Below are 16,573 nucleotides of genomic sequence, written 5' to 3'. Positions count from 1 at the left end.
AGAAAGGGACCTAAGACAGGACCTGCTCTGTCACACTTTGAGACTCCACTACTGACGGGAACAGAAATGTCAAACAAGACCCCCGCGGGTACTATTCAACAGCCCCACTCTGACGGCAACTGGGTCCCCGCACACTGCACCTCACTGCCCTAGAGCCACCCGCAATTCCCAAGGCAGGCAGGGAACGAGCATGGAGAAGCTGGGCCAGCACTGCAACACATACGGGGAGACCACGCCTGGAAGCTCCAGCTGAGCGCACAGGACACCGAGGACAAGCGAGCAGCCTGCTCTCCTTTCCGTCTCTGACGAGCGTTTTGGACACACGGGACAGAAGGGCATCTCGGGCTGAGGCAGGGGTCTCGACATCAGCCGTGCCTGAAAGTGCTCCATGCGGGATTCCTCCCGCGGCTCCATCACGCCGGGTCAGCAGAAACACAAGTTCAGAAGGAGCACCTACGGCTACCTGAGGCTACACTGACAGCACCTCCTCACCGCCTGCTAACAAGTCAAAGAAACACAGCAGCTGCGGCGTGCAAGGCCACGCAGCCTCGGCTGACAGTAGTGAGGACAGGTGAGCCCGAAGACGCTGTCGACCCCCTCTCCTGCAGTGTCCACAGCAGGAGTGACAACGGCCCCCGGAGCACACACAGCTGGCTGGCGGATCTCAGGTAAGGGTGCAGCGTCAACAAAGGCGGCCTCTCGGCACCTGCAGGGCCCCCATCACGCTGCCCCACCAGAGCGCTCTCGGAGAACTGACTCCAGCCCTCGGGGACCGCCCTGCCGTGAGCTCACACCCTCGGTGCCTTTCTGTTCCTCTGTCGACCCTTCTCCTCCCACCCGGCGTGCCTGGCACACCACACCCCTCCGCAGCCAACCACCCGACACGCAGCAGGCCCGCCCAGCCGGCCCACAACTGCGCCCTCTGCTCCTGCTCGCGCGCCCGTGGCAGCTCCTCCTTCCCAATGCCGCCCCAGCCCCGCGCCTCCCGCATGCCCAACATGACGTCGCAGCCGGAGCTCAACCCTGCCGCTCTGTACAGGCTCCGCCGGCCCCTGAGAAAGACAGCACCTGTCCCTTCCGTGCGGGACCACGCTCACACGAGTCTGCTCGAGGGAAAGAACTGCTCCCCTCGCTGTTTCAAAATCCCCAGCCCGGGCGAACAATGCAGTGTTCAAACAACAGGTCCCCGTGGATCTGAACCAGCAACGACTACGTCTGACTGTGAATATTACCGCGTTGTAACCTTCTTAAACTGTCATGGCTCCGTGTATTCACGTCTTGCAAACCAGTCTCACACGAGCCTTATATTATAACCAGTTTTACCTACCCTCTAACTTAACAAGAAGGGCGTCTCAGAATGAACCAAAGGTCTAAGTACAAAACTGGAACGGAAGCTACTTTATTAGGGATTTCCTCTCGAGGCTCCAGCAAGCTCAGGAGACAGCAATACCAGCTGGAGAAGGAGCAGCCCTATTAATTTGGACAATTTACTGAACAAAAAAGTTGGGAGGCACGATGCTAAGTACTCCTAAGACACAAATATTCATTGTAATAACTTTATACGTGCTTAATGCTTGACTGGTTTTCAAAATATTTTCCAATATTTATCACATAAAAGTAGATGTCACATACGACAGGAAGGCATACATAATGAGCTCACTTCACAGACTGGAAGACAGGCCCGGGCAGGTTAGTGACCTACAAAGGTCACTTGGCTGATAAGCAGCTCGGGACTCAGAGCTCAAGACGATGTCATCTTCAGGGGGAGATCCCACGGTGAGCACCCAAACCAAGCCCCCGCAGGCTGTACGCCCTCCCAGTCACCCGAGTCGGGGCTACGGGGTCTGCAGACAGACACCTCGCATCTAATGAAGGCCCACCTTGTGCAGGGTACAGCGGTGGATGCTTTATTTTAGTTCTCACTAAATCTGCCTATAATATTGGGAAATAAATAGTATCTCTACTTTACAGACGACAAAACGGTCTCAGAAGTGAAATATCTTGGCCAAGATCAGAAAGTTAGTAAGCAGAGGATCCAAGATTTGACACGGGTGTGGAGGGGGAGGTAGAGGAGGAGGGGAGGGTGGGAAAGAAGAGGAAGCCACTCAGCAGTCAGTGAAAAAGCAGACTGTTCCACGCTCACCCAGCAAGCCCACCGCCATCATCCCATGGGGAGAAAGAGGCTGGCCACACGCCCCACAGGAGATCTTTTTGTGATTTCTTTTACCCCCTCAAGAATGACCTTGATCCTACTCTTTCATCTGCGTTTTTCTTAAAGCTGGTGGCATTTTGAAAAACTGGAGAAAAGATAAAAGGAATCGGAGTTGGTCCGAGCAGACCTCACAGGGGTGACCTCGCCCTGGAGAGGCAGGTGGGGTCTGATGAAAGCGAGGAGAGGGAGAGGCAGTACCCGAGCAGGGAATCGCGCAGGACGAGGCGTCAGGGAAGGGGAGCAGAGTGAGCAGACTGGTTGGGCAGAGTGAAGGGGCATTTACAGAGGGAAAGATGTGGGAAAGGTGAATAAAGCCAGAACACGGAGCCATGAATGCCAAACTGCCAAACACCTGCTGCCATGGATAGGCCCTGCCAAAACCTTCTCATGCCAGAGGTCTGGGTTACCCTGGGAGCTAGGTGGCCTGGAAAGGAAGAAAGCACAAGCAAAGCCACCTCATGTAGACACCAAGGCCCCACGAACGGCCCAAGCTAGCGCACCAGAGCACAAAGGAAAACAGAAACGACGTGAGAGCAGAAAACACCGGACAGAGCTGCGGACTGGCCCTGCAGGATGAGCGAGGAAGGGCAGAGGAGGCGCGTGAAGTGGGGAGGGAGGCGGGGAGACTCGAGGCTGACCAAGGAGGAAGGCGGAGCAGGACCCTGGACTGAGGTACACAGCAGGACGTCTACGGGCCTTCTAAGGGATACGGCAAAACTCGGGGCTGGGCATGCAGGAGCATCCCAAATGTGGAGCTCCAGACAGAAACGTGGCGATCAGCTTCAAAAAGGGGACGGGTGACCCCACAGGGACGAAGGAATCTCCAAGATGACGACTAGAGCAGAGGGAGCAGAGGGCTAGGATTTAACGTTATTTCCTAGTCAGTGGCACAAAACTTTCGTTCAAATGAAAATAATTACCCAAGAATGTGTGGATAGCAAGTGCTTCCTTTCCCTCCGTCCTTCCCGCAGAGGTTTTCCAACTGGAACGAACCTAATGCCCGCCAGCGAGCGCAGCAAACAGAACCACGGAGACCCGAGCACAGGCGGTTCAGGAGCTCCCCGGAAATTAAATTACTGGCAATGCTTAAAGTTACTGCAAATTAGCACTACGTGTGTCACTATCTCTTTACACGGCATTACTATAAAACTTCCCACCAGAGGCTCTTCAGACGAATTTACAACTGAAGGAACACCGGCAGCGTTTCAAAGCACAGAGAAACCCGCATCCCGAGTCCCAGACACGGTGGGCAGCGACGCCCTGCCCTCCACCGCTCGTGGGTTTCCAGGCCAGGCGGGGGCACGGGCTCGCAGCCTGGAAGCCGCGGAAAGAGCGGCTACTGTATTAACGATTCCAGGTCTGCTGGAAACGGCTCCCTTCCCGCAGCGCCCAGCCCTGTGGACACAGTTGGGGAACATGAAGGGGAACGAACTGCACGTTAAGGGTTTGTACAAACTACGCAGAACCTATAATCAGGAATCTGCTTCCACACAATCTCTTAATTCATCGTCGAACTTCGTTAGGAACAACTATTTCTATGGTTTGCACAAGAAAACAACCTCGGAATGCACATTCTCTCCAACTTAAACCCTTTATTCTAACCACCTACTACTTTTTCCTGCATGGGCCTTTCTCCCACTCTGGTGACTGTCAGGCACCCACCATACACACATCAAAAAGACACGCTGTCCAGTTTGTGAAACTTTCTCACAGAAATGGAGTCAAGATCATCAGGAAGGAGAATAAAAGTAACAAACGGGGGCGGGGGGGCGGGATATAACTCCAAATCCCTAATCCCCGGGTTTATTTAACACGTGTTCTCTTCCCTTCTCGGGGAAGTCAGGGCAGGGGAGGGGGAGGCGGCAGTTGGCCCCGATAATCCCAGCCAGGAGGAGCGTTCCAGCTGCCATGTAAGTAAACACTAAACGGCCTTCTCCAGCTGCAGAGGCACAGCTGCAGTGATTTCAGGCACGCTGTCACAATTTGTCACCTGTTTTGGCTGCCCGGCCTCTGAGCCCCTCCCCAGGCCTGGGAACAGCACCGGGCCAGAGGAGCTGAGAGCCCCAGGCACTTACTCTCCCGGCCTCTCCTGCATTTGGGGCAGCGCAGGACGGCCCCGGGCCTGCCAATCTCAGACTTGAGACAAGAAGCGAGCAGTGTGCAGAGGCATCCTTTAATCGCGGGCCCCGCCGGGCAAGGATGCGGCAGGGGGGCAGCACTGGACCGAGGCACGCCTGGTGAGGATGCGGCAGGGGGGCAGCACTGGACCGAGGCACGCCTGGTGAGGAAGCGGCAAGGGGGCAGCACTGGACCACAACACACCCCAGGGGGGCCCTCCAGAGCACTTCTCCCACCCTCCCATCGACGCGGGGAACCAAAGGCCTTAGAATAATTTATTTCTCTGCACGGATCACCAGGCAGCTTGTCACTAAGCCCCCTGACTCAGCAAGCTTATTCTACTCATTACTTGTATTCTCACAATGTAGAACTTCACCCATCTTTCTCTACGAAAACTATGAACGCACAGTAAAAACACCACCGCCTTTCAGATAAAATACCCCACACTGTGGACATACGGGGTGGAGAGAGAGACTGTCACTCCGTCCACCACACATTTGCATACCGTTTGCACTTTTTCTTCGTCATTCTCCTTTTTTCCCTATTGGTCACGGTTAACTGTGGGAGTCAGAGGAAAGCACTCTTCACCATAACCAAACTCCACACTCATTCGCTACCGGCCTCTGAAGGGGCTCCCAAACCTCTCCGTGCCTCAATTCCTTCACTGTCAGACGGGCTGCGGAACAGTCCCCTGCCTTCTAGTACTATTTATAGTAGAGAGCATACTCTACAGTATTGTTACGAGGCTCAGGGAGATAACTCACAGAAAGAGGCTTAGAAGCAATAAATGCTGGCTATTATCTCATTTAATCCCCCAAACATCTGTCTACCCAGCCCTTGGACAGACAGTGCCTAACACACGGCAGACAATCAATATTTGCTGAAGCAAAACCGACAGTTACCGTCCCTAACTGACGGATGAGAATTCCGAAGGCTCAGAGACGAGGTAACTGACGCAGGGAACTCGGCGAGGATGGGGCGCGAGTCCGCCGACTGACCACCAGGCTGCTTCCTCCGAGCCTTGCCCACCGGGACCGAGGGAGACGGGGGGTCTACCTACAGAGACGGACGGCAGCACGGGAGACAGGGCGGCACACACCCACACACCTGCTGCCACTGTCCTCTGCAGTCAGTCTGTCCGCCGGAGGAGGGACAGGCACTCAGCACGTTGCGTAAAGCGCCTTCAAACAGCACGAAGAAGGAGACGCCAGCTTGCTGACGGTCTCCCTTCCGTGTGTATCTCTGCCGGAGCTACAGGAGCTGAGCCACAAAACAGCCAAGTAAAATTCTATACGGGACTTCTTTAACTCTGTGCATCAGCTGCATTTCACACTCAGTCAAAAATGAAGTCTTTCATATTTTCATTTGCATGAAAATGACACAACAGACTATCCTAGAACTAATACTCAAGACTCTTCAAAATACCCTTGCCCTGCCACAGCTGTTTCTATTGCAGGGCGCGCAGGCTATCGCGACCTCACCTGTCACTCACGTTCTCCCCATGAACTATTTTTAAGGCGGGAGCAAGAGTGTGTCCTAGCTTCTTAGCAGCACCCCGGGATTTCCAGAGATGTTAATGGCTCAGAGATATTGATTAGTCTTCTTCAGCATGGCGCTACACGAAATCAATTTCCATATTACTACTGGCAAAGGTTTAAAAATACATAGGCAGGAGGGATAATTACCCATTTGCAAAGCAGAAAAACTTGGACAGCAGGGGTGGAGTGTGTGGGTGCACACTTCTCCAAGCCTTCGCGGACAGGGATCCTACCACTAGCAGGATATAACATAGAACACCTGGAACGTCTCTCATTGATGTTACCGTCATGGAAACTTCCTATTAACAGCTCTAAATTTTAAGTTTGAGAAAAATCTTCTCCCTAAATAAATTGCATTACCCAATTCTTAACAGCAAATCTATAAACAGGATATAATAAATTTTAAAACATTTATGTCAGGGGCTGGCCCCGTGGCCGAGTGGTAAGTTCGCGCGCTCCGCTGCAGGCGGCCCAGTGTTTCGTCGGTTCGAATCCTGGGCGCGGACACGGCACTGCTCATCAGACCACGCTGAGGCAGCGTCCCACATGCCACAACTCGAAGGACCCACAACGAAGAATACACAACTGTGTACCGGGGGCTTTGGGGAGAAAAAGGAAGAAAAAACAAACAAAAATCTAAAACATTTCTGCCAACTAATACTTTTTAACCATATAGAACTGTCTTCTTACAGAAGAACTTTGTTGACAAGAATTCCAGAAGGTACTAAGAGTAAACTGAAGCTGCACACGCACAACGCCCGCCGGGCGCACAGCGCGCAGCCCAAGGCTGGCCCCGGGGCCGCGGGTACCTTCTCATCCAGAGCTTTGTGGTGCTGGAACAAAAATTTCAGCGCCTTCAGCACTTCCACCTCACTGGACACGCCGGCGGGGGACTGCGCCTGCCTCTTCACCACCGTCATCCTCAGGGACCGCTTGTGCCTGGAGACGAGGCACTCCAAGTGCTCCAACAGCAGCTGGGAGAAAAGGCCAACACAGACGCAAGTTTAAACAACACCTTCAATTGCACATTGGGATTCGGGGCAAATCAATCCTTTCCATCTCATGCTGAACCAGTGTGAATGCCTTCAATCCAGTAGAAAGTTAGAGAAATTCCTCCTCAGATGGATCAAAATACTAATTCTTAACTATGAATTTCAAGAAAAGTATGAGAACGCTGAACTGATCGATCACAGTTAAGTCGTGGGAAAATGTCGAAAATGTGTTTGAAACCAGGTAGAGTGGACGTCTTTCGAGTTTAAAGCCAGCCAGAGTGACTGATAGTGGCCCAGAGGCTCAAGTTCCGGCACCTACTGACCCTGGTGTTGTTTCTCTCTGCCTTCAGTTCGGCGATTTCTTCCTCCCTTTCAAGGAGCTGTTCCCTGCACACACTGAGTTGTTTACTAAGTGCCGCAAACTCCTAGAAAATAAGGGGGGCAAAGAGATCTTTTAAGGAAAGACTCCCAGCAAGCCACCCCAGTCCTCACACAGGCAACCCCAGCCGGAGGCTCTAAGGGACCTCCGTGGGGGGTCGAGCCACCAGCCCAAGACCGCGCAGACGCCGTAACTCAGACGCCACCCTTCCTCCACCCCTGCACCTGGGCACACGCACAGCGGAGGAAGAAGGGACTCCAAGCCCACCTCCTCAGACCCACAGAAGCCCTCGACACGTTCCTGAGCAGGAATCCTGACACCAAGTGGACACAGACATCTTTAAACGACTCGCACCCCGGTGACCTGGAGCCACCGGAGAGTAAAGAGGCCCCGAAGGCCGCTGCCCTGCGCCCAGCCTCCTGCTCTACGCGGATTCTCCCCTGGGGAAGAGCATCCCCAGGAAAAGGCTGATGGCACTCCAACGCTAACGGATTGGCCAAGTAATTACTCAAAGCCAACTCCCTAATGTGGACTTTTCACAAATGCCGGTAAGCCTTTGGTAGGAAGGGGAAGTTTAAGAAGACTTATTTCTGGGGCCGGCCCCGGGGCCAAGCGGTTAAGTTCGCGCACTCCGCTGTGGCGGCCCAGGGTTTCACTGGTTCGGATCCTGGGCGCGGACATGGTACCGCTCATCAGGCCACGCTGAGGCGGCGGCCCACGTGCCACCACTAGAAGGACCTGCAACTAAGATATACAACTATGTACGGGGTCGGGGGGGATTTGGGGAGATAAAGCAGAAAGAAAAAAAAAAAAGAAGACATTTCGTTAGCTAAGGGGAAAAAGTTCCTTGACGACATCACTGAGAGGAGAGGTGCCAGGCGCTCCCCTTGTCAACCGTGGGTCACTTCTAACTGCAACACTGAGCACCCTCACACAAACACGATGTCATTAAGCTGGGGAGAAAGGAAAGGACTCACATTCTCCTGTCAGTTTTTCAATGGAGCAAAACTCCTCTGAAATAATTAAAATTATCTGCCAACTGCCAACGTTTCTCAACATTTTAACAGTTTTCTCTTTACTGGACAAAGGAATGGATAAAGGTTCATCTAACAAATAATCGAGCTGTCGGTCAAAATACGAAAGGAGGCTGATTGAGGTAATTCTAGAAAATCAATTGACAAACAGGTGGTGTAAAGCTCATTCCTAAATTAATCATTTGCAACTCAAAGTCAGCATTACCATCTGTGGTCAATTAGAATTTGACTTTATAAGGCTAGCCCTTATAAATGAGGGCAGGGGCTGCAGCAGACATGGCTTTAGAAAGACCTTCTGGAGGACGAGACAGTGTGCGTGCTGACTGGCAGGAAGCCAGGGGAGCGGTGGGACTGACAGAGTAACTCCCCTGAGTAAGCGCGAGCAGATCGGGCCAAGCGGCCAAGTGCAGAGGTGGCCTTTCCTGGGTGCACACAGTTCGCCCACAGTAAGAGGAAGGGCAGCCGAATACACGGGCACAGATCCAGGTAAATAGGCAGACATGTGGTGAGAGTTTACGCAAGACCTCTTCTGATTTCTTCCGATTTCACTGAGAAAACAGAGGACTTGGCATTAAGTTTAAGGGTGGGTGAGGAGCGCTGGGGAGGGGAAAGGGGAAGGAAGAAAACAGCCACCTAGAAGAGAAGAGTCGCTGTTTGACAGTCACGTGACTGTGGCGGCATGCGGGTCCACTTCCGGTCACCGGTCACGACAGCGGAGGGAGAACGCACTTACTGGGTGCAGGCTTCTGCCGGTGAGTACAGTGAAGTGAAAGAGGCGAGGGAGGGGCAGGGCGTGCAAGGCTGTGATGATAACGGACCATGGGATTTCAGGGGGGTGAGGAAGAAGGGAGAGGGGAGAAGGGCGAGGGACCATGACAAGTGGCAGGGGACCTGCAGTCCCAGGAGGGTTGAGTATCAGCGTTTTATTTTTAAGTCTTACTAGCTGTCATGGACAAATTTCGCCACCTTTAAATGAAACGCCTAGTCGAAGCACAACAAGGTGGACACTGGACGCTTCAGGGGGTGCGTCGAAGCTCCCCTGCGCACCGGGACGAGGAGCTGGTTCCTACACGGACTCACACCGCCTGGAAAGAGAGAGCTCCGCCCCGGAGCCCACTTGCGCTCCCATCGAGCCCCTATGCTGGATGCCTGTCACCTCGCTTTCCCGTGACCTCCTCCCGCCCCCCTCCCCGGGCAAGCCTCTGTCTCTTTCATGCAGTTCCCCTAAGTTCTTCCTAACAGCCCAGACTGTCTTCGTTCACCTGTAAAGAGAATATGCTTCATTCCTATCGCTGGGTTATATCTCAAAAGAAATCTGTGACACACTGCTTTGGCCATGGTAGAAAACACATTTACAGAACTTGACAATTATTTTTACTCCTTAAAGGAAAACCTTTTCCCTTGGCTCAAAAGAATTCGACAACTGAAAAAGCATCAAAGCAAATTTAAACTTAGGAGTTTAGATACACATTAGACAGGAAATTCCAAAGTTTAAGATTCCAGAAGCACGTTCATATGTGCACTGTGTATCATTATTGCAGAAAAAACTAGCACAGGCTGAACAAACCCCAAATATGTGCAGTAAATGATCTCCCCTATTACCATCACAGGAATCTAATTGTCAGCATCTACCTTTTTCCTCTTTAGAAAAAAAACGTTGCTCTAAAAAATACTGTAAGCCACATATACTACTAGTCTAAAGTGTCATTCTATTTACTATAATTAAAGTATCTCTGAAACTGAACAGATCCAATAATCACTGGGATATTTTCATTTAAAGTATAAGTCTGAGCAATACAGATTTGCATTTCCGTTTGACACTTTCTAGGATTGAGAACAGGGAAGGTAACAGCCATTAACACCAGCTCAAGAACTTGGTTTCACATAACGCTCAAAAATGCTGACATTTAGCATTTCTGGACAAAAGGTTCAGATCTGGATAACAGGTCCAGATTATGCAAACCAGACATTATTTATCAAAATCCGCCATGAGACCAATTTTAAGTTACGTCCTATGGATCAGATGCAACATTTAGCTCAGAAAGCAAAGAACATTCTTTCTTCCCAGTCATTCCAGTAGCTCCCAGCAACTGCAGGACTCTGGGCTGGAAGCAGCCGCCCTTCCCACTCCCCCAGCCCCACGTGAGTCCTGACCCCTGCCCCCCCCGCCCTCCCCCAAATTCTTCACTCGGCCATCCCATGCTGCGCTTCAGCATCTTTCACTCTCTAGCATCTCCATCAGTACTTTCGTTTTATGTTTTAGCTACTCTTCATTATTTTCGCTAACCTGCTGAAACAGGAGCGAAGCTTCAGTGGCGGCAAAAAGTACCCGTCCTCTTGGTGTGGGGACAGGGAGGGTAATAAACAAATAGAAACGGGGTCTAATTGTTAGCACACCAAACGAACCCCTGAAAAACTGACTTGCAGAACTGACAGATTATCTTGTGTCAGCAGAAGCTACCCGCTTCAGCCTTAGGTTTTAAAGCATGTCAAATTGTGAAATAAAGGAAATTGGAAGTTTATTTACGAGTCAGCAAATCATATGTTTCAAAACTCCAGCATCTTGATTAAAAGTGTGCTTAGAAAGGTTATTACAACTATCTATTCCTGTTAACAGACTATGTCTAACTGTCTGTTGACGTCGCATCTAACGATGGGAGGAGAGGGACGCTCAGAAGACAGCAAACTTTACGCCCTTGGAAAAGCTGACCATCAGCTCACTGGACTTGTGGAAAGCCACTTTTAAGGCAACAGCACGGGATTTTCAGTCACTGAACGTCATTTGCAAGCAACAGAGTAAAATGCATAAGCAGTTACAAAGTCCCAACATCTAATTTCTTTTGTCGGTTTCTCTTTAAGAAACGGATACTGACACAATTTATGCTGCTGCTCAGCATTTAGGGATTCATAGCAGAGACTGTATAATCTGAACCGAAAAAGACAGTACGGCACAGTATTTCAGCGTCATCTCAACTTGGTTCACAGCAAACACGCACCATGCGTATTTTTTACGTCTTTAAGATAACACAGAGACGGACACCCAGCAAACAGCTAAGGCAGGTTACCCACTGGGACTGGGAAAGGCGGCTGAAGCGAGACTTCGTTTTTAATTTATATTCCTTTTTAAATTTTTAACTATGTCCTTGCCTTGTATTTAAAAAAAAAAAAAAAAGACCAATCCTCCCTTCTCTTTTCGTCTCCCAAAACCATGCTAGAGCACAGGACGCGACCAGGATATGGACTGTCCACGTGGACACAGAACTTGTTCAGAAACACCTGGCCCCTCAGCCACCACACCCCAATCCTGAATCCTGTTCTTGCTCTCTGCAACCTGGCCTCAGGCCCCGCTGCTGCCCTGAAAGCGCTCTGGCTCAGACACAGCAATCCCCTCGCCTGCGCTAACCCCAGGCAGGCTTCGTGCTCGCTGACCTTGCCAACCACCGTCAGGGAGCATGCTCATCTCGTAACTGCTGAACAAAGGTTCCTGAGTGCCCTGTTCACTCTCCACACCTGTGTCCTGTGTCCAAGGCTTTAAGCCCCCACCCCGGCAACTGTCCAACTGCCCGTCAGACATCTCTACTTGGACGCTTAAACCACCTTCCCCAAACGGAGTTCATCACCCTCCTCCCTGACCCAGCCCCCAACTCCTCCCAGGCCCTCACTCAACTCAGCAGAGGACCCACCCATGCAGTTGTCCAAGCCAGACTCCCGGACGTCACATCACCCACTTCCTCTCCCCCCACATTAACCAGCTGCTGGGTACTAATTCTGCCTCCTACCTGGATCTTCTGGAGGGTCCTCGCTGCCTCCTGCTCTGCCTAGGCCACCAGGTCTCCTTGGTCTGGAGGGGTGGTTCCAGAAGTCAGCTCCCGCAGCTCTGACCCTGCCTCTCTCTCCAGCCTCCTCCCTCATCATCACTCTGTGTCTCCTACTCGGCATGTCAGTCCCAACTCATCTACAGTTCCTAGAACACGTCTGTGCCTCGGCTGTGCCCTCTGCCTCAGGTCTGTGAATCGGCCGGTCTTCCCCTGGCCACCACTCGCCCTGCTCAGTTCACGGCCTAAGGGCCGTGTGCGGCAGAACAAAACACCCGTCCACCTCAGAGGTTTGCAGGCGGCACAGGGAACCGTGCTGTCCAGACCAGCTGCCTAAAAACCACCTGTGCAGCTGACGAAAATACAGACTCCTAGGCCTCAGCCTACTGAATCAACATTTCTGGGGTGGAACCTGGAATATGTATTTTTAAAGGCTTCCCAGGGGAATTCAGTAGCCATGCTGGGAAACAACTGACCTTTATGACCTTGGACTGGTCACTTAGTTCTCCATCTTGACCACTCATCTAAAAATACGGGGAGCAATATCTACGTTCTACCACGGCCACAAGTGTGACATCAAATGAGGACGCTGGAAATGAGCCACTCCGCTGAAAGGCCTCACTGTCAGCCCTCAAACACAGGCGACGGCCGCCACCTGGCCCCGCCGAGCTCCTTCCACAGCATCTCCGGGCGTTTCCACCAGGAGCAGGTGGCTAACAGGGTTCTGACGGGCTGATTTTTGCAATATTGCTAAAACGGATGTCACTTAAGTACCTTCAAACGTTAGCTCAGCTCTTAACAGAAGCATTCCCACCCATGATGGGGAAAACGATCACACGTACACTCACCTTCTTCCAACAGGGACCACTGGCTGGCTTTCCAGCCCGCACTGTCACCTCCCATTACCGTCGCCACCGCACTTCAGAGGCGGTCTGCACTCCGCCCCGCGTCCCCGTGCTCATGCCCGCCCAGGTTCTCGCTGTCCGCCCCCTCTCCCTGCCACTCACCGACCTACCGCTCTCCAAGATCAGCAAACCTGAGCGCCACCCAGCCCTCCGCTCTCCCTGCGCTGGACCCTTCGCCAGCTGTCGGCCCCGGGGTCTGCTCTCGTCTTCCAAAACTCGTCTCTGCTAAGTGCTGAGCAGCCACTGCTCCCAACAGCAGCTCAAACCTGTTCTGCCAAAAACCGAACGTGACTTCCATTTGGAGGAGAAAAAAACTACCTTAGTGTTTTTTTTTTAATGTACGTATGGACCAGGTCAAAAATACACTGTGCCAGATGGTTACACATTTACCCATGATTGCCAAAACCTGGAAGCAACCAAGAAGTCCCTCAGTGGGTGAGTGGATGAACTATGGTCCACCCAGACAATGGAGTACTATTCAGCACTAATAAGAAGGAGCTATTAAGCCGTGAAAAGATACCGAGGAATCTTAAATGCACATTCCTTGGTGAAAGAAGCTAATCTTGGTGAAAGAATCACATACTGTATGATTCCAACTATATGACATTCTGGAAAAGGGAAAACTATGGAGATGCTCGAAAGATCAGTGATGGCCAGGGCTGGGGGAAGGGAAGGATGCACAGGGGGAGCACGGGATTTCAGGGCAGTGAAACTACTCTGGATGACCTATAATGGTGGACACAGGTCCTTACACACGTGTTCAGCCCACAGCAGGTCCAGCACCAAGAGCGAACCCTGACGTCAACCGTGGACTCTGGGTGGTGACGATGCATCAACGTAGGTTCAAGGACTGTAACCAATGTGCCACGCTGGTGGGGGGTGTGGACAGTAGGGGAGGCTGGGGGAGTGGGGGGCAGGAGGTATACGGGAAACCTCTGTATCTCCCCCTCAATTTTGCTGTAAGCCCAAAATGGCTCTAAAAAATAAAGTTTATGGAAAAAAACCATCCTGTGCCTCTTTCCTAACTGTTGGCTTGGCAACTAGGGAGGATGCATTGTGTGGGAGTCTAATTCCAAACGAGCATCCTTTAGAGCCAAACCTGAGCATCTCTGTAGGATGCGGTCTGTCCACCGGCTGCAGGGGCACTGCCAGGCGGCAATAACACAAACACAACTCACAACTTGGTCTGCCCACTCTGACATTTGATCATTTTTGACATCTTAACTTTTTTTACTCTTGAGAGAACTGCATTACCTCACAGTAATTGAAACACTGATGTGAATTTCTTTTCCCCCCAAGACTGGCACCTGAGCTAACAACTGCTGCCAATCTTCTTCTTCCCTTTTTCCTTTCTGCTTTTTCTCCCCAAATCCCCCCAGTACATAGTTGTATCTCCTAGTTGTGGGTCCTTCTAGTTGTGGCATGTGGGACACTGCCTCGGTGTGGCCTGACAAGTGGTGCCATGTCCATGCCCAGGATCCGAACCAGTGAAGCCCCGGGCCGCCGCAGCAGAACGCGGGCACTTAACCACTCGGCCGTGGGCCGGCCCCTGATGTGACTATTTTATAACACTATTTTCAATCCACATCACTCAAAGTCAGAAAAAATGGGACCACACTGCTTTTCTTTTCTTTTCTTTTTGAGATTTTTTACTACGACAAAAGTCACTAACATAAAATTCACCATCTTAACCATTTTCAAGAGTACAATTCAGTGATTTTCAGCATATTCACAATGTTGAGTTACCATCACCAGTAATTCCAGAACATTTTGGTCACGCCCCAAAAGCTGATCCATTAGCAGTCACTCCCCATTACCTCCCCCCCAGCCCCTGGCAGCCACAAATCCGCTGAGTCCACGGACTCGCCTGTTCTGGACGTTTCGTATAAATGAAATCACACAATATCTGTCCTTCCGTGTCTGGTGTCTTTCAGTCAGCATCACATATTTAAGGTTCATCCACATCGTAGCGTGTGTCAGGGCCTTGTTCACTTTTATGGCTGAATAACATTCGACCGCATGGATGGACCATGTTTTGTTTATCCCTTCATTCGCTGATGAACATGTGGGTTGCTTCCACTTCCTAGCGATCACGAATAATGCTGCTATGAACGTTCCTGCACAAGTTTTCATGTGGATTTATGCTATGTTTTCTCTCGGGTGTACACATGGGTAGACACATTTCTTTACAATGGCAATGAGTGAATTATTCCTTTTTTTTTTTTTTTAAAGATTTTATTTTTTCCTTTTTCTCCCCAAAGCCCCCCAGTACATAGTTGTATATTCTTCGTTGTGGGTCCTTCTAGTTGTAGCACGTGGGACGCTGCCTCAGCGTGGTTTGATGAGCAGAGCTATGTCCGTGCCCAGGATTCGAACTGACGAAACACTGGGCCGCCTGCAGCAGAGCGCACAGACTTAACCACTCGGCCACGGGGCCAGCCCCGAATTGTTCCATTTTTGTTCCTCATTTCCAATTTAAATTTCTAGCTATGTTAGCCATCACTCCTTTCTTCTTTGGAAGGCATCTGCTTTTAAGCAAAAATGGGGATTTACTCATGGGCAGTGAGTATAAGATTTGCTTCACGTATTTTTACCTTTCTGCTAAATAGTAAACCAAAATGTTTTCGGTTGTTACAAGCATGTTGTATTTAAACACAAATAATGTCTCACAATTAGTCAAGACAATGTGAAATATGAATGCACACGTATATTTCAAAACAATCTGAAATATTAGTGTGAAAGTATATTTCAGAAGCATAACATTTCAGTGCATAATAACAGCGAAATACTCACAGGCAAAAACATTCTGATTAAATTTTTCAAACGGAGCCTGAGCGGCAGGGGAGAATCAAACCAATGAAATAAAAAATCAAGGGCAGAAATATTTATTCAAATAGGAATGAGTGCCTTCTGGAATCTTCTAGGTAGGTTTTTTTTTTAAACATTACTTTTTTACAAAAGACGACTACCTTAAAGAGTTTCAGATAAATTAACAACACTGGATAATAATAAAATGAAAACACAATATGAAGCATATTAATGTCCAGTTTATATTCACACCATGTTTCAAACTTTCCAGTAAAGCAAGTATGTGATTTTTGGCGCTGCTCGTGCTTACTGGAGTATAAAATAGTTTTCATTTTCGAATACTTCCTTTCATAGATCTATGCACGTGCCAAAAAACCACTGAATCATAAAGAAACTGTCTTTAAAGTATGAGACCAGAAACTGCCTGCCTGACCTTGACAGCCTAAAGCCATCATTAGGAGCAGCGTAAAATCCACATTTCCACGGAGATGTTTTGGCCATCACAAACTTTTACAAAACAGGGATAGCAGCAGCAATGGAAGGATGCTCAGGACAGAGCTCTTTTTCACACCAACTTTTAAAACTTTGTTTTTTACAAATGGTAATAAAGGTATCCATGGAGGCCTCCCTTCCAGCCCTGGTGGCTCTTCAACTCGGCAGGCAGCTGAAGGCAGACGCTCCCCGTTTATCCCGAGGTTCGACGCGCGGAGAATCCAGTGAGACACGCATTCCCTCTAGTGCCTCTCCAGCAGGGACACGGCCTGAGGAGGGC

General features: G+C 50.5%; 1 protein-coding gene across 1 annotated transcript in view; it reads right to left on the bottom strand.

Annotated features, from left to right (window-relative positions):
• LOC138916685 (liprin-alpha-1-like) overlaps nucleotides 1–16,573 on the bottom strand; it is a 122,648-nt gene that overhangs the window by 77,282 nt on the left and 28,793 nt on the right. The window contains exons 4-5 of the mRNA XM_070229823.1: nucleotides 7,184–7,285; nucleotides 6,678–6,842 (exon numbers count right to left, since the gene is read on the bottom strand). Of these exons, the coding sequence (XP_070085924.1) occupies nucleotides 6,678–6,842; nucleotides 7,184–7,285 (267 nt within the window). The remainder of the gene's footprint in view (nucleotides 1–6,677; nucleotides 6,843–7,183; nucleotides 7,286–16,573) is intronic.

Source organism: Equus caballus, chromosome 12 (assembly GCF_041296265.1).
Source record: "Equus caballus isolate H_3958 breed thoroughbred chromosome 12, TB-T2T, whole genome shotgun sequence".
Lineage (NCBI taxonomy): Eukaryota > Metazoa > Chordata > Mammalia > Perissodactyla > Equidae > Equus > Equus caballus.
This window is presented reverse-complemented; position numbering and strand designations above follow the sequence as displayed.